The sequence below is a fragment of the Prionailurus viverrinus genome, chromosome C1 (genome assembly GCF_022837055.1).
Source record: "Prionailurus viverrinus isolate Anna chromosome C1, UM_Priviv_1.0, whole genome shotgun sequence".
Taxonomy (NCBI): Eukaryota; Metazoa; Chordata; class Mammalia; order Carnivora; family Felidae; genus Prionailurus; species Prionailurus viverrinus.
In genome coordinates, this window is record NC_062568.1 from 116,010,600 (window position 1) to 116,036,406 (window position 25,807).

Here is a 25,807-nt window from a genome sequence, read left to right on the forward strand (position 1 = left end):
TATTGTTTAAGTAGATATCCTTGTTATCTATCATTACAAGATATCTTATAAAAAAAAAAAAAACTCTGAAAAAATAGGGGGAGACAGAAAGAAGGGGATTCCTTTCTATAAAACATTTTCCATTGGTAAGCATGACTTGAAACTGATTAAGTTGGCATAATAATTGACATTCTTGTGAATGTCAAAGAACACAGACATTATTTTCACATTTTCCACTATGTGACATTAATAGAAAGAAGCAAAAGAGTATTTTAGTTCCCCCTCCTTGGTGTCATTAATAACAAATACATTTCAAAATAAACTGCAAAATAGGAGTTGAGTGGTCAACGATCATCATCTTTACATTTGATAAAATTTTTATCTAAACAAAAGTTCTCATAAAATATTTTTGCAGCAATGTTACCCACTAATATAAATATTGTAGAAAATTCACTGAGTTTTTAAAAAAGGGTTGCCATTCAGGGCATGCATGTTTGAATCAATGGAAATTAATTCTGCTAGGTAAATGGCTAAGTATTTGGAAATGTATATTTAAAATCTCTCACAGAAATTTATCATGCAGTCTGCAATACAGATTTCTTTTGAAATTTTAAGTATTTTATGAATTATCAAATACAAAGAATACAAAGAGTTGATTTTTTAAAAAAATACCTGCTTTTCCTTGTCACGTACTTCCTTCTTATATTCCTCTTCAAGGTGTTGGAATTTTTCATGATCTTCCTTTACTTTAAAAATAAAGCCGATATACTTTAATATCTTAACACAATTACACAATAAAATTTAAAGTTTCTGAGACTTTATTTCACCTCCTTATTTATGTAGATACTAAACCTCAAAGTTCTATCAAGTTAAAACTGCTATTTTCTTGCTGTTTAATAAAATATTGAATTTAAATAATATCAAAATATAACAAGAAAATTCTATAATTTTTATTACAGCAAATATTTAAAAGCTTATACTTTATAACATTTTTTTAAATAACAGATTTTAAATATATACAGATTTTAAATAACAGATTTTAAATATATACAGAGTTGACCCTTGAACAACAAACATTAGGGACACTGACCCCTACACAGTTGAAAATCCACGTATACTTTTGACTCCCCAAAAACTGAACTACTAATAGCCTACTGGTGACCAGAAGCCTTACCCATAACATGTTTTGTATGTCATACGTATTACAGACTGTATTCTTACACTAAAGTAAGCTAGAGAAAATGTTAAGAAATTCATAAGAGAAAGTACATTTATAGTACTATGCTGTATTTACTGAAAAAAATCCACAGAAGTGGACCTGCACAGTTCAAATTTGTGTTGTTCAAGGGTCAACTTGTTATTTTATCATGAAACTTTACCAAGAAATGTAAAAATAAGACCAAATCACCCTTCTAAAAAATTAGTACAAACCATAGTAAGTTTGATTTCAGGGAAAATGTAGCTTTGAAGCCAAAAGACTATTTTTAACATATATCAATTCCCTGCCACATTCCACAAGATTTTGAGGGGTTTACAAAACCCTGAGTACGAAATTTAAAAGACCTGAGGAATCAAGCTGAAGCTAGGAAAACATTAAAGGAATCTAATTTTTTATTATATTTACATATTTTTATATATTTTTATTTTATTTATTTATATTTTTTATAAACATCAGTAGAGTAATATAAAATTAAATAGGATCCATACATTTAAAATGCATTTCCAATCTGGAATTCTCAGCTTGCCCACGAAGTTCCTCAAAAGCTATTATCATTTTCTGAAATATAAAATTTAACTTTTAAGAATCATACTTACATTTTTTAAATAGGTTCTTCAAACTATGAAAATATTAATAAATTTGTCTCATGATCACTAGATATAAAACCACTCAACTTTGAATAATGAAATTCCCATAACTTGTAATAATTAAATAACTTACTAAAAATGTATTAATAGTGCCTACTAAATTAGCTTCCCAGATGCTTAAATGCACTGGAGACATGTTACATACTACCAAACAGCAGCAAAATGATTTTTGGTATTCTAGTCATTTACTTAATAGCCCATATCAAAGTCTATAATTTTACATATTTTTTTGTTTACTTAATTTCTGTCTTCCCCCCACTAAAGTGTAACCTCTGTGAGGTCTCCCTCTTATTAGAGTCCAAATTAACACTTACGTCATCTAGCAGTGTTAAGTTCATTCAGGATTCAACAAATCCTGATTTGCAGATTTGTACGAATTCATTTACTTGTTCAATAAATAGTTACTGAGTATCTACCATGTGCCAGCCACTGTTTTAGGCACTTAGGATATAGGACAAGGTTCTGATAGGGAACTAATTTATATTCCAGGGTAATGGAAAATACTTACATATACATCTATATCAAATAAATGTCATGTGGCTTTCAGCAAAGTTAAACAAGGTGAGGAGATAGAGAAAAACTGAAAGGAAAGGTATTTTAGATAAAGTAGTAAGGGGGATAATTAAAAAGGAGAATGAAGCTTAAGAGTTCTCATAAAATCTTGGACATAAAAGTTCTAGACAAAGTCAAAGAACCAAGATCATAAAGAGGTTACAAGTTTGAGAAACATAAGAAAGAATGGCTATACCTGAAAAAGCAAAGTGGAAAACAAGAGGGATAAGAAAGGTAAGCAGGAACCAGACACATTAGTAATACTTTGTATTTTTTTTTTTCAAATTAATGGTTATGTAACATAATGTGACAGTCTCTGACACAGAGTTAATACATATTTGATAAATTAAGTTAAATGGTGTCACTAACATGTAAATTCAAAAGCCACTGAATAACAAAACATTAACACACCTAGTACAGAATCTTAATCTTATTGGATATAATCCTATGTCAACAAATAATAATCCTTTTATCAAGAAGAGTTACATATATCTTTGTAGCTATCACTCAATTTGCTTAGAAATGTCTCTATTTAGCAGTGTCTATGTGGCTCAGTCAGTTAAGCGTCCAACTTCAGCTCAGGGCATGATCTCATGGTTCATGGGTTTGAGTCCTACACATCAGGCTCTGCACTAAAGGCTCGGAGCCTGGAGTCTGGTTCAGATTTTGTGTCTCCCTCTCTCTCTCTCTCTGCCCCTTCCCTGCTTGTGTGTGCTCGCTCTCTGCCTCTCTCTCTCTCAAAAATAAACGCTTTTTTTAAATGCCTCTGTTTAGAACATTTAACTTTTCACTACGACTTACCTCAATGTTATTATTTAGATCCACATATACTTGCCTAGTTTCTTCCCGTTCATATTCATCTATTAATATAAAATAATTCAGAATTAAATTTTAAAATGATTATAATGCCAATAATACTCCAAATGCCTCAAGAAAACATTAAAATATTTAAAATTCTGTTAGTGAAATGTATTAGTATATCCTGAGTCTCTGAAAATAGTATCAAATGTACAGAATTGTTGATCACTATGTTGTACATCTGAAACTAACATAACGTCGTATGTCAACTATACTTCAGTAACAAGTTTTTTTAAATAAGCTACTTCATAGTAGTCTCACAGCAAGGCACAGCAAGGCATAGTAAGGCATGATTTTATTTCAACCTCAAAAGTTCTAATTTTCTTTTACCGAATTACTACCCATGAATTTATTCAAACTTTGTAAAATATATTTACAGTTTTAGCCTTTAAAATGAGTAGGGATTTAAAAATTATTCTATTAAGTACTTTCTCCTGTGTATATTTATGATTCATAGAGTCCACATGAAAACCAAAGCCTACGATCTCTTGCTCTACTTCAGAGGAGGCAGAAAGGAAGATAAACTTGCTCTTCATGTCTTGAGGTTTAAGAATAGGTGTGGCTCCAGAGAGAAATCCCCTATAAATCCTCTACAACCTTTTTATTTTTCTGGGTGTTTTTTTTTTTTTTTTTTTTAACCTGAGCAATGATTCCCTCTAGCTATACTGAGGGGAATGAAGGTAGAAGGCAGTACCTTAATTACAAAGCAGTAACAGACAACGTGGCTGTTCCTTTATCATCCCCCCAAATGAGACCAGCATTACATTAAAGCATGTTAAATTTAAAGATGGTAGGGGCGCCTGGGTGGCTCAGTTGGTTAAGCGTCCAACTTCAGCTCAAGTCATGATCTCACAGTCTGTGAGTTTGAGCCCCGCATCAGGCTCTGTGCTGACAGCTCAGAGCCTGGAGCCTGTTTCAGATTCTGTGTCTCCCTCTCTCTCTGACCCTCCCCCATTCATGCTCTGTCTCTCTCGGTCTCAAAAATGAATAAACGTTAAAAAAAAAAAATGTAAAGAGGGTATTAGTCCCAGATTCTCAGTAACCACCTGAAAACAAGAGAATAGCAGCTGTCAATGGGAACCCAAATAACCAAAAAGAGGGTACATGAACTATCTTTAGAAGAATGCAGGTGTCCTAAACCCCTAAAAAATAATGGAGAAAGCTCTGGACTTACAGCATATGAAACAGGAACTGAACCAATTTTATCTGAATATTAAAGGGCTGGAAATAAAGGGCTGGAAAATTTAAGGAAATAGAGGCAGAATATATCAGCATTTGAACAGAAAGATAGTTCATACTTCTCACTCCATCTATTCTGTTTTATATTCACTACTTACACACTTAGTAACACATCTCTATTCCTCAGAAATGATTTGTGCCAAAGAACTGCATTCTACTGCCAACACCTCCAATTTTCCCATTACCAATACCATTAGTACTTCCAAGATACCATCCAGCCATTCTTCCAATAGAAAAGTACTGGAAATTAAATAAAACTACAGAAAAGAACATAAACAGGTATAGATATACTTTACAGTTGTCAGAAGCAAGACCCTATAGGTAGTACAAAGTAGGGACTCTGGTAGCTGTTGAGTGTTCCAATGTGGTAATGTAGTATTGTAAAAATATAACCCTACATTTTCTGTTTTTCTTCTTGATATTTATCTATCCATTGATCTATCTCCCCACCCCCCATTTCACTCCCTTCTCTTTACTACCCTCCTTCCCTCTCCCTTCACACTCTACCCCTCCTCCCCACCCCACACACACACATGCTTTGCCCCAGTTTGGGCAACTAGATCTTTCAGCATTTACTGCCTTAAAGAAGAAATGATTCAGGGGTGTCTGGGTGGCTCAGTCGGTTAAGCATCCAACTTCGGCTCAGGTCATGATCTCATGGCTCATGAGTTCGTGCCCCGCATCACGCTCTGTGCTGACAGCTCAGAGCCTGGAAGCTGCTCCAGATTCTATGTCTCCCTCTCTCTCTGCCCCTCTCCCACTCACACTCTCTCTCTATCAAAAATAAACATTTAAAAAATAATTTAGAAAAGAAGAGATGATTCAAACAAAAGCAAAGAAAAACTCTTTGGGTTTCAAAACACCAGATTGGGGATTAAGGGAAGGATTCAGGACATAAACACTAGGTTTTTTTTAAATATATGAGTCAGAACAAAGATTCTCATCCTCTACGTCAAAGAAATATTTACTAATTTGTGGGAAAAAGCCTTTAGAAGGGGAAGCTAAGAGAGCTTGGTAGGTTCTGGCAGACACTTAAGAAAAGGTTCTGGAGCCCTCTACACTCACCAGACTAAGCCTCGGTGTTGAGGACCACAAAACCCCCAGCGAGTGTGGGCCAACCAAGAGCAGAGTGAGACTATACTTTTTTCTTCAGTAGGGCTCTAGAAAGATGACAAAACCTAAGAAGAAATGCCTGTGAAGTATATCTAGGCAGATAGGGCTTTACACAGCTTCCATTACCCTTGTTGCAACACCCGATACAACTGAGCATGGTGGGACAAAGCACAGAGAACCAGCAGATATGAATGGGCCCTGAGGACAGAAATGAGGGAGGACTCAGCAGCAACCTATGTGGACCAGTTACCGAATACCAGTCGAAACGAGAAAAGTCTCCATGGATAACAAATGTCCTTCTCTACCACATGGTACAATATGGGAACTTCCAAATTTAGATTCAACCCCAGGGGGAGGGGGAAAGTTCCCAAATTAACTAAGATTATGTTTCTTCTATGTTAGCAGCATCAAGGCTTTAAGATATTAAAAATTAAGATTTTTTTATATTTTAAGATATCAAAGTGTTATGCATGTTTCAGTTTATTGATTACAATTATGCAGAATCATAGTTTCTACATTTATCAGAGCATCAGAAAACCAGCCAGAAGGGGCAGAGTCACACAAGGTGAAAACTTTACAAACTGCTCAAGGATCTGCCATACAACTGTAAATATAAAAAGAGGATTCAGCCACTAAACCAGAGGAGGTAAATCCAGACTAAAGTCAGTTTATCACCTAGTTTATTTAGTCTGGATAGTTCTTGCTTTTTTCAATGGCATATATGGTGAGAAAACCCACATGAGGCCTACAAAAAAATACTGTCAAACAAAGGAAAGGTAACAACATGAGAGATGTTAAAAGGAATAACCTATCTCTGAAAACAAAGTCTATCTAGAGAACCCAGATGAAGATTTCAGAAAACTATCCAGTATCCTCAACAGAACCAAGAAAATATGGTCAATGAAAGAGGAAGATACAGTGATAAAAGACAGAACAGGCCACAAGAGAAATGCAAGAAGTGGGATAAATCAAATAGAAAAATAAATGAGGAGGAAAGGGGCAATGAACTGGATGACACTACAAGAGAATTACAGGTTAGAGGCAGAACAGTACAGAATTGATATTTCAAAAGTCAAACTGGAAATATAAGAAACAAACAGGATGAGGGGGAAAATATTAAAACAATTAGAGAAAAGAAGAACTGAAGGCCAACAAACAAGTATTGCCCAAACAAAAATCAGACAGTGCCCATAGATATCATAAAGCTTTCATGAGCTAAAAAAAAGACCGGTACAGATGGAAATGGTTGTACTGACAAAACTGTGAATTATAATGATCAAACACACACACACACACACACACACACACACACACACATACACACAATATCTAGGTATAGATCTAGGGAACTGTGATTACCCCCATTTCACAGATGAGGAAATTGTGAGACAGAAAATTATGTTATTTTCCAGGATCCCAAAGCTAGTGAGTAGTGGGACATGATTAAAACACAGGTGTGCCTGGGGGCACCTGGGTGGCTCCGGTTGAGCGTCTGACTTCAGCTTAGGCCATGATCTCATGGTTTGTGGGTTTGAGTCCAGCATCAGGCTCTGTGCTGACAGCCTGGAGCCTGCTTCAGATTCTGTGTCTCCTTCTCTCTCTGCCCCTCCCCCACTTGTGCTCTGTCTCTGTCTCTCAAAAATAAATAAATGTAAAAAAAAAATTTTTTTTTTTAAACATAGGTGTGCCAGGGGCGCCTGGGTGGCGCAGTCGGTTAAGCATCCGACTTCAGCCAGGTCACGATCTCGCGGTCCGTGAGTTCGAGCCCCGCGTCAGGCTCTGGGCTGATGGCTCGGAGCCTGGAGCCTGCTTCCGATTCTGTGTCTCCCTCTCTCTCTGCCCCTCCCCCGTTCATGCTCTGTCTCTGTCCCAAAAATAAATTAAAAAACGTTGAAAAAAATTTTTTTAAAAAACTAAAAAAAAAATAAAAAAAATAAACATAGGTGTGCCTGATTAAATCTAGTTTGGATAAATGCAAAGAATGCTATCTGGATCCAAAAATGTAAATGTACATGCAAAGAATAAAGCAAAAAAGAAAATGTAAAGGTTTTAATTAATAGTGAACTCAGTAAGCCTATAATGCATTGTGACTATCAAATAAACTGACCTTAGAGTTCATTAAAGACACCTACAATTAGACAATAAATAGTCCCTTACACAGGTTAAGTTACAAAACTAGATTACCTCAGACAGATCTGGACTCTGTAACAAAGATGTTCAACAGATCAACCAAAATGCCAAAAGCACTTAAGAATCTTCAAATGTCTAGGCTAACGACAAGATTCAAAAAGGACAAGAAGCCAGCTTTAAAGATCTAAAGAGATAGCACATAAAAAATGACTTAGACTTTTTCCACATGCCCTAAGGAGAGCTACAATAAGAAGACAGAAACTATGTCAAGATTTCAGCTCAACATAAAAATAAAGAGCTGTCCTTAAATGACAATCTTGGGGTTAGTGAGTTTCCATCACTGAATATATTCAAACATAAAAAAGACTACCACTTGGTTAGACATGCTATAAAAGAAAGTAGATCAATGGAAATGTAAGTAGACTACAAAAGCTTCAAAGTCTTTCCCAACACTAAAACACTAACTACTTTAGGTTAGGACTTAAGGCTACAAAAAAAAAAAAAAAAAAAAAAAAAAAAAAAAAAAAAAAAAAGCTAACGCAATATTTCGAATGGCAGGCTAAATAATTCAATATCATTCAGTGTGCAACAGCCATTTAAAGGGTTTTTTTTTAAAGGTGCATCTAAGAACAGATTTGTTCTTTTTTTATTAATCTATCGCCTACTATCTTGAAAGACATTGTCTAAAGAACGGACTATACTGAATTAAGATATGATCCCTTGCCCTTAAGCTTGCAGTGAGATGTCTAGCATATAGTAGTAGACACTCAAATATTTGTTGAGGGAATTCATAAATACAGTACATGGTAAAGGTATACAAAGAAGAGGAGCATCTAAATCAGACTACAAAATTGGGGAATATTTCCCAAGAGTAGTAACATTTATTCTGAGTTTTGAAGGACAAATACGAGCTAAGGAGATGAAGGAAAGAGGATCAGTCAATAAAAAAAATACATTCAAAAGCTCAGAAGCATAATCTGTTTAGGGAGTAACAAGCGGTTCTCCATGAGCCTGTATATATGGGAAAGTGGCAAACACCATGCTATCCACCAAAAAACATATGGAAAGCCATTTAATGAATTAGACAGTAACATGATTTGGTCTATATTTTAGGAAAGCATCAAGGACTCTGTTTTCTGGTAATAGCTAAGTAATTCAGACCAACCCTCCTACTGCAGACAGTTAAAAATCTGGAGGATCTTTTAATTCTTAAAGGAATCAAAGATATAAAAACATAATGATGAAAACATAATCAGGCCAAGAATAGATTGAGGGTTATAATTCAAAAACACCAAACCAACTTCCAGTGCCAGTCAAGATGAAGTAATTCCACTATAGCTTTTTCTCTCCCATTGCTTACAGCTAAGATCCCTGAATGAAATACATAAAGCAACTACTTTAGGACTCTGAAAAGTAAGCAAAGGCAGATATATTGGAGACAAAAAGTAAAATCTTAAAGAAATGACTCATGTGAAGGTGAGTTTCCTGTTTAGGTTTTTTCCTATCTTCCCTCCTAACAGTAGCCAAAGTGTAAGGCCCCAGCAGAACTGTAACAGGAAACATGAGCAGCAAGAGGAAATCCTGATTTTTTTCTTTTTTTTTCCCCTCACAGCCCTGTCCCCAAAATGGCCCTAGTAGTGGAATAGTAGCAGCCATGGCAGCAAGGACATACAAAACCCCAAAAGAAATTCCACATTTACAGCCAACGGGCAGGGAAAATGGGCCCAAGGCTGAGCATGGGGGAGAAATCTTAAAGACAGCTCCAAAAGAGGATTACCTAAATTATGATATGAGTCCCATGGGAAAATTGAGAGAATATACATGTACAAGACAGACCCAAAACAAATACAGCAAGGGCTTTGAAAACTAAACTCCAATATAAACCACTACCCACATCCCAGACCTAATCTTGAGTGGAGCATACAAGAAACAGAGCCAGAGCAGTATACCAAAGGCTTTGAAAACTGAACTGATACTGGAACCCAGCACACAAAAGGCAAGATAGAACTTGTGATCTGATCTGGAGTTGACAAACTGCTAAAAAATAAACAAACAAACATACATTGTCCTGGGGATTTTAAAAGGACCCAGATTCTCACAACATATAATTTCAAAATGTCCAGGATATAATCAAAACTTTTCAACATTCAAAGAACCAGGAAAATGTGACACCATTCTAGGTCTCAAGCAAATAATCATGGATAATGAAATACACAATGAGATAAACAAGAAGTAGAATGTAGAGGACGACACACCAGAATAGACCCCTTTAATAAACTTTATTAAAACCTTAATAAAATAATGTTTAATTTATTATGTTCATGGAGATAAAAAAAAGCTGAACTTAAAAATTTCAGCAAGGAACACTAGTGGTGAACATCGCATATTAAATCACAATGTTACACACCTGAAACTAATGTAACATTGTCCATCAACTTTATGTTAAAGAAAAATTTCAGCAACAAACCTGAAAGTCTAGAAAGTGACACTACAGATATTTTTAAGACCAGCTAATACATACAAAACCAGAAAATGCAATAACAAAAATTGAAACTTCGACTAATGAATTAAAAAACAAACTAGAACAAGCTAAAAAGAGAATTAGTGTACTAGAAGAGAGATTAGAAGAAATGTTCCCGAATGGCACACAAGAAAAAAGATGAAAAACATATACAAGGCAGAAATACGAAAGGTAACAGCACAGTGGCCTCACTGACTTGAAAAGATTAAACAGGCTTTCATCTAAGGGACTTTGCACTTACTATTTCCCAAAATAACTACATGGCTCACCCCCCCACACACACACACACACTTACTAGGGTCCCTAAAATACTTCCCCAATCACCCTATCCCAAAATACTCTCTCCTTAAGTAGTTACCATCACCCAACATATAATTTGTTTATGGTCTGTGTCCCTCCACTAGGATGTATCCTCCTTAAAAGCAGAAACTGTTCATTGCTGTTTTCCTCAGCATTCAGAATATTTCATGACCCAAAGTAGACACTTTAAAAGCTGGTGAATGAATAAATGAGACAGAAAAATCCAATAGCAAAAGGAAAGACTTCAGGAAGAATCTAGATGGAGTTTACATTAATAAGTGTAAAGACTTTGTATAGGAAAAAACGATCTACACATCATATCAAGATACATTCATCGGTTCATTTAAGAAATCACCTAAAAATCTTTTTAAAGATTCTTCAAACCTCTCCCACCATCTATCTCTGACTTAGAGAACATAAAACTAAACAGAGAAAAAAAAAACCTAGCAGCCTTGTCTCTATGGCCCAGGTTACTTTCTACAAAGCAGTCAACACACCATCCCTCTACACCCATCAGTGTATACTTTTCACCATTTTTTATACATAGATGGGAAAGCTAATATTGAAAGTTGAATAAACAGGATGCAGTGGAGGAGATGGTAGTGGTACACTACATTCTGGAAAATATATATAGTTCTAAAAGCAAAGTACTATGTGCAGGGACAAAGAATTAAAAACACTAGCAATAGTGCATACTGGAAAGAGAAAGAAAGAAAGAAAGAAAGAAAGAAAGAAAGAAAGAAAGAAAAGAGGACAAGGAAGAGGAGAGGGGGAAGGGAAAGGAAGAGGAGGAGGAGGAAAAGAAGAAAAAGAAAAAAGAAGAGGGAGGAGGAGGGGTGGAGCACTTTGCACTGTTACAAGCAATTTATATTTATTAACAAATTTAATTCTCAAAACAACACTAAGAGGCACTTTATTAACCAATAAACAGTGGATCAGAGATTATATAACTTATCCAAGGTCAAGTAGACAGCAACCTAACCCTTAAGCCCAGGCTCTTAAGCAATAAGCTGTGTGACACTAAAATTTTAGCTATCCTGAAAAAGCAGATAGACAGTATATCCTAATAGATTCTTGGCAGAAACAAAGTAGAGCTAGTGTGAAAATAATGACAAAGATGAAAGTATTATTTTTGAAAATAAAATTTGTTTTTCATCAAAATGAAAAAAAATTCCTACAAGTAAAATCAAAATATGCATACAATGAAAAGGTGTACTTTCATATATATACCACAACCTTATTTGAATATTTTAAAAGCATGTTTCTTTAGGAGAAACTTGAGAATTCTATTTAGATAGGAAATAAATATTGCACTACTCTTAAGTACTATGCCTTCAGCATAGCCCTCCACCAGTCGTTTCTATTATAAACATGGTTATGCATCAAAATTCAATATGCTGGTTGTTCCAGACAGAAAGGTTAGTCTCAAGATCACATTTTAACTGAAATAAGAACTACAAATGTCAGATATATAGCTTTTGAAATAACTTATCTTTCAAAAAAACTCTGAGCTTTGAAAGCTCAAAGAACTGAGAATCAAATTACTACTTATGCAAAGAAATGGTATGAGGCACATGTAACTTGTTCAAATCAAAGTTGGCTCCAAAAAGTGAAAAAACAATTTCTTCCCTTCTCCATTAAAATAATAATATGTTGACAGGGCGCCTGGGTGGCTCAGTTGGTTGAGCATCTGACTTCAGCTCAGGTCATGATCTCACGGTTTGTGAGTTTGGGCCCCACATCGGGCTTGGGCTAGGTGCTGACAGCTCAGAGCCTGGAGCCTGCTTCTGACTCTGTGTCTTCCTCTCTCTCTGCTCCTCCCCCATTCTGTCTCTCTCTCAAAAATAAACATTAAAAAAAATTTTTTTAAATAATAACAAATTGAGAAAATCACATAAAACAAGAAAAATATTTACATTTCTTTGTCTTTTCTGCAGATCTGGCACAGGTTTCTTTGAGTAAATTGCATAAATGCCTTGTAGCATTATTCCTGAAAGAAAGCAAAGAGTCTGTGTAAGTGCAATCTGATCTCAAAGCAAAATCATATATAAAAGTTATGAAACATTATTTTTATAATTTTTGAAGAAAGTCTTATAATACTTTAATATATATATCCCATCCCTCATAAATGACTATATGAAAAAAAAATGGGTTGACTACACTATTCGCAAAGATGATTTAGTAACTGCTTCCCTTTAAAGTAAAAAGGATAGTTCCTTAACAAGTTTCTATCCAAGTAGCTATCAATAACCCTTCAGTAAACAGTTCTAGATTTGCAGAAGAAAAAATATGAGAAAAGAGGGTAGGGCTTTTCATTTACTAATTACCCCACATACACTCTAGCTGTCTTACCTTCAAAACAGTAAACAGGTAATTTTCTGACTAGCCTTTCATTACATGAATAAGACGACCTCTGATCATCTCAATAGATGCAGAAAAAGCATTTAATAAAATTCAATATCCATTTGTGATAAAAACTCTCAACAAAGTTGGGTATAAAGAGAATGTACCTCAACATAATAACGGCCATATATGACAAGTACACAGCTTGCATCATATTCAACAGTAAAAAGCCAAAAGCTTTTCCTCTAAGATCAGAACGAGAGAAGAATACCCCCTCTTACCATTTTTATTCAGCATAGTATTAGAAGAACTAGTCAGAGCAATGAGGCAAGAAAATAAATAAAGGTATCAAAAAAAAAAAGGCATCCAAATTGGAAAGGAAAAAGAAACTCTTAACATGATATATAGAGAAAACTCTAAAGACCCCACCAAAAAACTGTTAGAACTAAAAAACCAGTTCATTGAAGTGTGTAGGATATAAAATCAATATACACAAAAATCAGCTGCATTTGTGTACACTGATAATGAACTATCTGAAGGAGAAATTAAGAAAACAACCCCATTTACAGTTGCATCAAAAAGAATAAAATACCTAGGATTAAATTTAACCAAGGAAATTAAAGACTTGTGTACTGAAAACTATAATACGTTAAGAAATTGAAGACACAAATAAATGGAAAGATATCCCATGCTCATAGATTAGAAGAATATTGTTAAAATGTCCACATTACCTAAATGGGTCCTAATACCAATTCCAATGTGGAGGGGCAGCGGTTCAATTCTTGGGACCAACAAGCAATTCTTGGGACACCAGTTGAGTGTACCACAATTCAATTCAATCTGACACTACCTACCTGGAGATAGCCTCAGATTCTAAGGGTTCGGTCCTACAAAAACTGCTGTTCCCCCAGCCCCACTTGAGATTCTACAAGTTAAGGGTTCGGTCCTACAAAACTGCTGTTCCCCCAGCCCTACTTGACCAGTTGCAAGCCCAAGTTATTACCTACACTCCTGTCCAACTGGCTATAAATAAAAAATTCCCATGACTCACTCCTTAGTTTTCAGACACCAGTAACAAGCTCAGATTGTTACCTATACTTCTGACAAACTGCCTATAAATCTGAGGTTCCTTAGGTTCAATTAATTTGCTAGAGCAGCTCACTGAACACTGAGAAACAATTCACTTGCCATGTTACTAGTTTATTATAAAAGAATATAAGTCAGAAATAGATAAAAGAGATGCATAGGGACAGGCATGGGGAAAGGGTGGGGAGCTTCCATGCTCTCTCTCTGAGCTCACCACTCTCTTCAAATCTCTTTACCAAGCTCGAAGTTTTCCTGAACCCTGTCCTCTTGGGTTTTCATGGAGGCTAAGTTACATAATCACGATTGATTAAATCATTGGTTAATGATGACAGATTCGACTTCCAGACCCTCTTCCCCTTACCAAGGTGGGGGGGTAGGGGTGGAGAGGGACTGTAAGTTCCAACCCTCTAATCACATGGTGGGTTCTCCTGGCAGCCAACCTCATCCTTAAGTAGGTTCCAAAAGTCATCTCATTAACATAATAAGAGATACTTTTGTCACTCTTAGCACTTAGGAAATTCCAAGGGTTTTGGAAGCTATGAGCCAGGAATGGTGGATGAAAACCAAATATATATACATACATATATATATATATATATATATGTGTGTGTGTGTGTGTGTGTGTGTGTATGTATGTGTGTGTATATATATTTATATGAGAAATACACCAAATATATTTTTCTTATAAATATCACACTACCCAAAACAATTCACAGAATCAATGCAATCCCAACCAAATTTTCAATGGCATTTTTCAGATACAGAACCTAAAATTTGTATGATATCACCAAAGAGCCAAAGCAAACTTGAGAAAGAAGAGCTAGAGGAATCACACTTCCTGATTTCAAACTGTATGACAAAACTAGAGTAATCAAAACAGTCTGGGAGGAGGGGGGAACTGGTTAAATAGGTGACGGGGATTAAGGAGTACACTTGTTGGGATGAGCACCAAGTACTGCATGGAAGTGTTGAATCACTGTATTGTACACCTGAAACTAATATTACATTGTATGTTAACTAACTGGAATTTAAAAAGTTTTTCAAAAGTATGGTATTAGCATAAAAACAGACACATAAATCAACAAAACAAACAAACCCATGCATATATGGTCAGTGAGTTCATTACCAAGGAGCCAAGAATATACAATGGGGAAAGGAGAGTCCCTTCAATAAATGGTGTTGAGAAGGGGCACCTTGGTGGCTGGCTCCATCAGTTAAGCATCCAACTTGGGCTCAGGTCATGATCTCACAGTTGGTGAGTTTGAGCCCTGTGTTGGGCTCCGTGCTGCAGCTCAGAGCCTGGAGCCTGCTTCTGATTCCGCGTTTTTCTCTCTCTCTCTCTGCTTCTCCCCTGCTCGTGCTCTCTCCCTGTCTCCCAAAAATAAATAAACATTAAAAATTGTTTGAAATAAATAAATGCCACTGGGAAAATGGAACCACTATCTTATAGCATACACAAAATCAACTCAAAATGGATTAAAGACTTGAACATAAGACCTGAAACCATAAAACTCCTAGAAGAAAACATAGGTGGTAAGTTCCTTGACATCAATCTTAGAAATGATTTTTTTGGGGGCGCCTGGGTGGCGCAGTCGGTTAAGCGTCCGACTTCAGCCAGGTCACGATCTCGCGGTCTGTGAGTTCGAGCCCCACGTCGGGCTCTGGGCTGATGGCTCAGAGCCTGGAGCCTGTTTCCGATTCTGTGTCTCCCTCTCTCTCTGCCCCTCCCCCGTTCATGCTCTGTCTCTCTCTGTCCCCCAAATAAATAAACGTTGAAAAAAAATTAAAAAAAAAAAAAAAGAAATGATTTTTTTGGATTTGACACAAGCAAAGGCAACAAAAGCAAAAATAAACAAGTGGGACCACATCAAATTTAAAAGCTTCTGGGGGTGTCTGGGTGGCTCAGTTGGTTAAGCACCGACTTTAGCTCAGGTCATGATCTCAAGGTTTGTAGGTTTGAGCCCAACATCCAGCTCTGTGCTGACAGCTCAGAGCCTGGAGACTGCTTCGGATTCTGTGTCTCCCTCTCTTTCTGCCCCTCCCCTGCTCGCATTCCATGTCTCTCAAAAATAAATAAACGTTAAAAGTAATTATTTAAAAAAAGCCATGACAACTGAAATCAATACATGATCAGTATTTAAAAAATAATAATAAAAAAACAAAAATAAGTAAGTGCTTCTGCACAGCCAAGGAAACTACCAACAAAATGAAAAGACAACCTACTAAATGGGAGAATATATTTGCTGTCATTTTGCTATACATATATTCAATAATTATGTTTCATACCTAAAATTAATGTCATAGATAAATTATACCAATAAATTTTTTTGGAAATTTCAATACAATGTAGTCTTATATATTCCAAATCTCATTACATGTTAATGAAAATTTTTAAAAAAGAAAGAAGAGGGAAAAAAGACCTCTAGATAACATGAAGTAATCATATATTCGACAGTTAGATATAATTTTCCACCTTATAAATTTTCCATAGAAATGAACTGTTACAAATTAATCATTAATAATTATTTTTGGGGTGTTTTTATATTTATTTTTGAGAGAGCACAAGCAGGGGAGAGGCAGAGAGAAGGGAACAGAGGATCCAAAGTGGGCTCTGTGCTGACAGCAGCACAAACCACAAACCATGACATCATGACCTGAGCTGAAGTCGGACGCTGAACCGACGAGCCACCCAGGTGCCTCTCATTAATAATGATTTTTAGCGGCACCTGGGTGGCTCAGTCACTAAGTGTGGATCTCAATTTCAGCTCAGGTCATGATCTCACTGTCCATGAGTTCAAGTCCTGCACTGGGCTCTGTGTTCAGAGCACAGAGCCTGCTTGGGATTCTGTCTCCCTCTCTCTCTGCCCCTCTCTCACTTGCATGGGCATGCTCTCTCTCTGAAAAATAAATAAAAATAAACTTTTGAGTTTTTAAATCTACATATTAGTTTAGTAAAAAGCAAAAGATTATTACATAGACCATATCCTTTGACATTTTCAATAATCTAATAAATGAAAAAGCTAAGAAATCACTGAAATCAAGTGTGGTTTTTTGTCTGCTTTTTCAAAATGTTTTACTTATTTTAATTCAGGAGTAGTCAACATACAGTGTTATATTAGTTTCAGGTTTATAATACAGTGATTCAACAATTCCGGAAATTACTCAGTGCTCATGATAAATGTACTCTTAATACACTTTACCTATTTCACCCACCTCCCACCCACCTCACCTCTGGTAACCATCTGTTTGTTCTCTGTTTTTGGTTTGCCTTTTTTTCCTTTGTTCATTTGTTTCTTAAATTCCACAGGAGTGAAGGCTGGAGGTATCACAATTCCAGATTTCAACTGCTACTACAAATATAGTGATCAAAACTGTGGTACTGGCACAAAAAGAGACACACAGGTTAAGGGAACAGAATATAAAACCCAGAAATAAACCCACAATTATGTGGTCAACTAATCTTCAACAAAGGAGGCAAGAATATGTAATGGGAAAAAAGTCTCTTCAACAAATGGTAATGGAAAAAGTGGACAGCTACATGCAAAAGAATGAAACTGGACCACTTTCTTATACTATCCACAAAAACAAATTCAAAATGGATTTTTGAAAGGCCTAAATGTGAGACCTAAAATCATAAAACTCTTTCCAATTTGGATGCCTTTTATTTCTTTTTGTTGATTGCCCTAGAAGAGAGCACAGGCATATCAGCCATAAAACATCTTTCTAGATATGTCTTCTGAGACAAGGGAAACAAAAGCAAAAATAAACTATTGGGACATCAAAATAAAAAGCTTTTGCACAGCAAAGGAAACAATCAACAAAACTAAAAAACAACCTACTGAAGGGGAGAAGATATTTGCAAATGACATATCTGATAGAGGGTTAGTATCCAAAATATACAAAGAACTTATAAAACTCAACACACACAAAAAACCTGGTAACCCAATTTAAAAATGGGCAGAAGACATAAACAGTTCTCCAAAGACGACATACAGATGGCCAACAGACACCTGAAAAGATGCTCAATGTCACTAATCAACAGGGAAATGCAAATCAAAATCATGCCACCTGTCAGAATGGCTAAAATCAAAAACACAAGAAACAACAAGTGCTGGTGAAAATGTGGAGAAAAAAGAACCTTATGCACTGTGGGAATGCAAACTGTTGCAGCCACTGTGGAAAACAGTATGGAGGTTGCTCAAAAAATTAAAAACAGAATTACCATATGATCCAGTAATAGCACTACTGGGTATTTACCCAAAGAACACAAAAACACTAATTTGAAGGGATATACACAGTCCTATATTTATTGCAACTTTAAAATAGCCAAAATATGGAAGCAGCCCAAGTGGCCACTGATAGATGAATGGATAAAGAAGATGTGGTGTATGCACATACACACACACACACACACACACACACACACACACACACACAAATGGAACATTCTATCACTCAGTCCTAAGAGAATGAAATTTTGCCATTTTCAACAACATGGATGGATCTAGAGAGTATAACGCTAAGAAAAATAAGCCAGTCAGAGAAAAGGTGGGTTTGTTTTATTTTTAAAGCCTGTGACTGTTCTCTAGTACAGAGCAGTAGCTCCCAAAGTATGATCCTTGGACCAGTAGCATCCACATCCCTTGTTAGAAAGGCAAATTCTGAAGCCCTACTCCACTGAATCAGAAATTCGGCGGGGGGGGGGGGGGGGGGGGGAAGGAAACAGTATATTCTTTAACAAGCTCTGCAGATAATTTAGATGCTTGCTAAAATTTGAGAACCACTGGTCTAGAGAGGGTCTTTTTTGTTAGAGGTTTTGTAAAAATCAGAACAAGTGACCATAAACCTAATTTTTCAATTACAGTTTGAAAAAACAACTTCAGCCTCTTCCTGCTAATCTATGGTGAGAGGTAAAGGACAAAAGTGTCTTTAGCAATACGCTCCCCAAACCACAAAGACCCTTTGAGCAGCACAGCTTGGTATAAAACCAGCCATACATCCATATACAAGCAATCATCCAATCAAATATTTCAAGTCTACTCTGTATTCACAATGGCTCAATTTTAGAATTCTGAAAACCCTTCACTGGCTTCAAAACGACCATCTGCAGCAATTTTCAATCTTTTTTTTTTTTTCTAGAACCAAAATTCTCTTACAAAATGAAATCTTAACTGGATACACAAGATTTTAAATTATACTTAAAAAATAAAACTATTCTTGTTGAAGGGAGCCATAGCTATAGCCAATCAGCCTTTCTTCAGCCCACTCTTCTTCAGCCCTACCCTCCCACCCCACTTCAAGATAAAATCAAAACTCTAGCTTGTCACAAAATGCCAGAGTCGCAACCTCTAATTCTCCTCCTGGTTAATTCCTATTCGTCCTTTGGACATCCTCATCTATAGAAAGCCTTCTCTTCTCTGATAACTATCACTATCACATGCATGCCACAGGGCTTGATAAGGGTTTAATTCATCAAATTATCTAAACAAATCCCAGATAGGAGTCTGACAAATGCTGCTTTTTTTTTTAATTTTTTTTTCAACGTTTTTATTTATTTTTTTGGGACAGAGAGAGACAGAGCATGAACGGGGGAGGGGCATAGAAAGAGGGAGACACAGAATCGGAAACAGGCTCCAGGCTCCGAGCCATCAGCCCAGAGCCTGACGCGGGGCTCGAACTCACGGACCGCGAGATCGTGACCTGGCTGAAGTCGGACGCTTAACCGACTGCGCCACCCAGGCGCCCCCAAATGCTGCTTTTTAAAGTAATTTCTGAATTATGTGATTGTGGATGCTTCAGGTTTGACTGCTGAAATTTGAAAATTGAGACACTAATATATGGAAATAAAATCACATATAAGGTCCTGCACTCCACTCAAAAAAAAAAAATCCCTCCCAAATTATCTAAACTATCTCAAAAGTCTTTTCCTGCTCAAAACTGTCAATAAATTAAAGTGTCCATTCCCACTTAAACTTCTACTACAGGCCAGGCATATGGTTTTGAAATACCCAAAGTCTCTTTCAAATCTATATCCCTTTTAGAAAGTCATGACCAGTGAATAGGCTGGTCCTGAGCAACTTTATATTAAGTCTGTCATCCAATAATCAAGTCACTGGACCTTAAGCGCAACTTTGTTTCTCACCAACATTTTGACAAAGCTCTTACCTAAACGTCAAGGTTCTTTCAGATGACAAATGACAATTCAGCATTTGAGGGCAAAACTGACACACAACTCAAACAAGTGCTTAAAATAGAAGGACATCCCATCCAAAATAAACTACCCCTCACCTCAAAAAAATGGTGTAACTCCTATGTCACGCTACACTACGTTACATTATACTATGCAATTAAACAGTCACAGTATTAACAAAAATACACATGTTCATTAATGGAGGTAACAGCAAACTTAAGAAAGCTCACAAGTTATCAAATACTGGTATTAGGGTGACAGTAAGATACTGTAGGAACTCAGTCACATACCCTACGAAAGTGACCGTAAGTACAAAATATACAATAGGCACACAATGTCAGAAACTTCCTCTTCACTCTCTCTTCTCCCTAATAGCCAAACCTCAAGTAGGCAGAGAAAAAATTAAAGTATAATATTTCAATTTGATCTGGGAAGTCATAGGTTACCTTTTTTAAAGTTTGTTTATTTATTTAAGTAATCTCTAACCCCAATATTGGGCTCGAACTCATGACCTTGAGATCAAGAGTCACATGCTCTTCCAACTGAGCCAGCCAGGCACCTCCACAGGTTGTCTTTCACTTGGGCTAAAACAATTTGTCATTAAGAGCCCTTTTCACTTATCAGCAACTTCACTGACAAGGTGATAGGTCTTCTAAAACCATATTTAGCAAGCAAGTAGGAATAAGAAAGTTTTGCACTCTTTGTGGACCCATACATTACATTCTAACTATTCAATATCTATTTAGCAGATGAATTAAATAATTATATGTTTCTATTAAATTGTATATGATATAATCTGAATGAGGATGAGGTAAGAGTGTATAAAATAAGGCTTAGCTACTGCCTAGAACAAAGAAAAGGAAAAGTTAAAGATGACTCTAAAATTTAAAGCTAATGTTCATGAAACAATCATTAGGCCACTGACAAAAACAGGAACTTGAGAGTGAGAATTAGCTTGGAACTAAATTGAGCACTATTTATACTATTTACTATACTATTATACTATTTACACTATAAATACTGTACCTAAAATACTACAACAGAAAGGTAGACAATATACATAGGCAGTTGTAGATTCAAAATTATCAGATACCTTTTTGACACCCAATTAATGGTTTTTTTCTACCTGACATTTTAGAAAGTGAAAAATTATTAGTCAGTGACCACTGTTTGCCAAACATAAGAATGTAGAATAACTATGTCTTCCTTCTCCCACAGTACTCAGGTAAAATTCTGTATATAATACATAATAGAAAGTGTTCAATACATTTCTGGAAATTATTTTAATAAATCTGGAATAAAATTTAGAGAGAACGATTCATTAAACGATTACTTACTCTTTTATTAAATCTTTATTTTCTTGAATTCCTTCTTCTAATTTCAAACTTACTTTTTCATTTTCAAACTAATTTACAAAACAGAAGAACAGTGCATCACATTTTGCTTAGGAAAATAAACATGAGTATAATTATTAAGCAGCATTTCTTTGCTAACAACTAAGAAGTGTAAAAAACTTTTTTGCACACAAAAAAGTTTTTTTGTCACAACTTATGGATTTTCCCATAAGAATACAGTCTCACTTTCACAGATCTAAAACCAAGTTTGCTGAATCATCTCCAGAAAGTATCCAACAATATTTTAATGCAATATTATCTTCCCTAAACATTTTTAAATGAGGTCTTATTTTTGTCCTAACCCAATGGTGCATTTTCTCAACCTTTTTCTTTCACTAGGCCACAAAACTGAAGCTCAATAGTTTCAAATACAGTTTTAACCACCAATATCATATTCCAATTAATAAGACATTTATTTCAAACAGAACATCAGTAATAGGAATTAAAAAATTAAAAGTCTATAATTAGAATCATTAAATCAATCTTTATCTAAAGTAATTTATTATTTCCCTAATCATTTGCATTAAGCTCTGTACAACTTGTCTTCTGTGTTCATCCTAAAGTTGAAATGCAGTATCGCTGAAACTTAAAAAAAAGTACTGTCCTTAAAATCCACACCACAGAAAAACTCTATTTTAAATACTATTATGACAAAATCTACTACACTACATTTTCAATTCCAAATCTCATTATACCTGTAGTTCTTGAATGGCTTTCCGCTGTGCTTCAATTATCTTTCTATTTTCTTGCAACTTATTTTCTTTCTGCTTCAATTCAAATTCTATATTCACTTTCCACTTCTTGATCTTTTCAGCCTCCTTATACAGTTTTGAATACAGTCTGCTCATTGGCTCTGAATTCTATTAAAACAAATAGATTTTCAAAGATTGGTTACACTAAAATTATGAACAATTAATAAACTACAGCTGCCTACTGAAAATATCCAAGACTAATAGTACCTTACTAGTTGACAATAAATCTCTCCTCAAATTATGCCCTAATATCATACTGAAAGCTACATTAATTCTTTAAAATACTAAGGCAGTATTAGCTACTTTACTAAAGTTACTGGTCACTTGATTAAGTTATACCCACTGAGTATAATCATATACCTTCAAAATGTACCTAAGTCAGAAGTTGGAAATATTTTAATCAGTGAGAGAGTATCGCTGATTAAAAGCTAGAGTAAATCCCTCTACATGATATCTATAAATTTTTACCATGGTCTTAAAACATTTTGGTTATACAGTTTGAAGATTACCTAAAGGACAAGAATTTTAAAATATAATGACAAAAAATATAGTTAACAAAAGATCTAGCTTTCATTTATTCGCAGTTTCTTTTTTTTTTATTCTCAGGTTCTATTTAGATTTTATTTGGATTTCCTTCATTATCCACTTCAACATTATAAGGTAATGCCAGAGTTTGTATTTTTTAAATCATATTGATTTCTGTTTTCTGATTAGCTCTGTTATCAAAATATATGAATATTAAATTCTGTGATGCTATAATCACAGCAACAAACATATAGCATTTTATCAGGCCATAGTTTCCCTCTGTTGGTTTTTTGTTTTGTTTTTTTTTTAAAGTAGACCCACACCCAATGTGGGGCTTGAACTAAGGACCCTGATTTAAGAGTCACATGCTCTGGGGCCTCCTGGGTGGCTCAGTCAGTTAAGCACCAGACTCAGATAATGATCTCACATTTCACGGGATCAAGCCCCTTATCAGGCTCTGTGCTGTCAGCTTAGGATTCTCTCCCTCTCTCTCTGTCCCTCCTCTGCTTGTGGTCTCTCTCAAAATAAATGAGCCTTAAAAAAAAAAACTCCTTAGACAGCAAACCAGCCAAACAATCATACCTATTAGTTTTATTTGTAAAATAGTGACTTGATTCTCAGCCTTTTCATAAGCTGAGCCTATGAAATTGTAGCCACAGCCCCTCTTCTATTCTTGCTATATTTTAAAATTAAATTTCTCCTAAAGGATGGTTGCTTGTATAACCCAGGAAAATACAGAAGCCTAGTGTTTCAATAATTTTAAAAGAAAAACAAAGAGGGGAAAAAGATTTTGAAGGGTATAACTTAAAACATTAGCCAAATTTTAATCCTTTAGAAGCTTCAAAAGAAAAATATAAACAAATAACAATAAATGATACTCCAATTACAATAAATTGAATATGGATAGGAAAACTTCTGACCTCAAAATCAGAGTCTTTTAGTCCTTCCTGGTAGTGACAACTGTCAGAGTTATCAACCTAAAAAAAACGAATAAATGTTTCCTGTAAGAAAATATTTCTGATGAGAGTTTCCAAATAGTAGCAATTAAATACTGAAGGCTAGTAATCCAACAAATAAAGAATTTTTTTTCCTTTTTTCAAACAAGCAACTCAAGACCTAAACATGTCATATGTTATAGTATTGTACGTTATACTTAACTGACCTGTTCAAGCATGGGCAAAACCTTAACTTTTTGTAAAGCAGGATCTGCAAGACAGAAGACAACTGATATTAAGTATGCCAACACCTTATTTTTTAGGTCAAGTATTATATCTAGCTTTAATGTCAAGGCTATCAATATAATACTTACATTTTCAATATCTAACAATGTATATATAAAAAATGCTTATACGTATAGTGATGTATTGCTGTTCCAGTTTCTTACCTGAATCAACGTTTTCCCCATTTTTGGAGAGATTAGTCATTGCAAATGGAAAGCCAAAATCATCTTCAATACATTTGTTGAAACTCTAGAAACACAAAGAAGTTCTTAAACATACTGTTCCATATCACTCTGGTAACTAGGAGTGAATATGTAGTTTTATATGGAACACACATCTGCTTGAAAAAGTGACTTTAATTGTAAATCCTTTCATGTATATACAGTATTTAAAATATCAAGTGGTTTTGCTATATAAGAAAGCAAAAATTTTTTGACTTAGAAGATAAAGCTAAACTATAAATTTCACAATAACATTTTGGAAGTATTCAGTAAAATCTTATTTTATTTTTAAAAGTTTATTTATTTTTATTTATTTTTGAGAGAGAGAGGAAAAAAAGCATGAGTGGGGGGAGGGCCGGGGGGGGAGGAGAAAATCCCAAGCAGGCTCCACATTGTCAGTGCTGGGCTCTAACCCATGAACCATGAGACCATGACTTAAGCCGAAGTTGGGCACTTAACCAACTGAGCCACCCAGGCACCCCAAAAGTAACAGTAATTTTAATTACTAGCTTAATATATTAGTCTTCTTCAATTTCATTATCTTTCCCTTGAGAGAATTGAGAGTTGTCTTCACTGAATAGCATTTTAATGTTATCCTCTTAGCTATACAGACATAGAAATTTTTCTACAGCATATAAAATTAAAATATTTTAGCATTTTATATATTTAGTATATAAATATTATGTATTATTGGTTATAATTATATTATTATTATATTATATTATTACATGTTATATATATTATATATAGATTATATATTATTATAAATATTGGAGATATTTATATCTCCAATATAAAGTTCCACAGAGAAATTTTTAAAATAATTTAGTAGTAAGAGCTGTTTTGCCTGAGAAACTTGGTATGATTCCCCCTTTCTGGTAAGAACTCTACTACAGAAATGAATTTCTCTTTTTATCCTGTCAAGCAGGAAGCTCAAAGCCAAATTTTAAGCTTAGTCAGACACTAATTTTTACCAGTATATTGACATATTTGTCCAAATTTTCTTATTTTTTTGATCCTAATAGTCTCTGAATATACTTTTATATCTTGCTACTTCAATGTACATGTCTTATAAGTTGCCTCCAAGAGAGAGGATTCAAATTAGGACCCATTATGTACCCAGAGTTCTATGGCAACAGTGATTATTTTTTTTAATGAACAATGCTCGCAAACATTAAGTATGCTCATTATTCATTCAAAGCAATACTATTCAAAATTCTTGGGTACTAAAAATCCTGGAAGACAACACAGGCAGGAGTTTCTCTGACACTGGCCATATCCACATTTTTCTAGGCAAGTCTCCTGAGACAAGGGAAACAAAGGCAGAAATAAGCTATTAGGACTACAACAAAATAAAAAGCTTCTTTGTGCACAGTGAGGAAACAATCAACAAAACTAAAAAATAGCCTACTGAATGGGAGAAGATATTTGCAAATGACATATCCAATAAAGGGTTAGTATCCAAAATATATATACTAGTAAAAAACCCAAATAATCCAATTTAAAAAATGGGAAGAA

General features: G+C 35.1%; 1 protein-coding gene across 2 annotated transcripts in view; it reads right to left on the reverse strand.

Moving 5' to 3' along the window:
- The window catches only part of SYCP1 (synaptonemal complex protein 1), a 118,559-nt gene that overhangs the window by 90,513 nt on the left and 2,239 nt on the right, over positions 1-25,807 (reverse strand). For both annotated transcript variants that reach the window (XM_047870823.1, XM_047870822.1), the window contains exons 3-11: positions 24,233-24,317; positions 24,011-24,054; positions 23,769-23,825; positions 22,267-22,431; positions 21,515-21,582; positions 12,475-12,548; positions 3,199-3,257; positions 1,687-1,756; positions 652-725 (exon numbers count right to left, since the gene is read on the reverse strand). In XM_047870823.1, the coding sequence (XP_047726779.1) occupies positions 652-725; positions 1,687-1,756; positions 3,199-3,257; positions 12,475-12,548; positions 21,515-21,582; positions 22,267-22,431; positions 23,769-23,825; positions 24,011-24,054; positions 24,233-24,317 (696 nt within the window). The remainder of the gene's footprint in view (positions 1-651; positions 726-1,686; positions 1,757-3,198; positions 3,258-12,474; positions 12,549-21,514; positions 21,583-22,266; positions 22,432-23,768; positions 23,826-24,010; positions 24,055-24,232; positions 24,318-25,807) is intronic.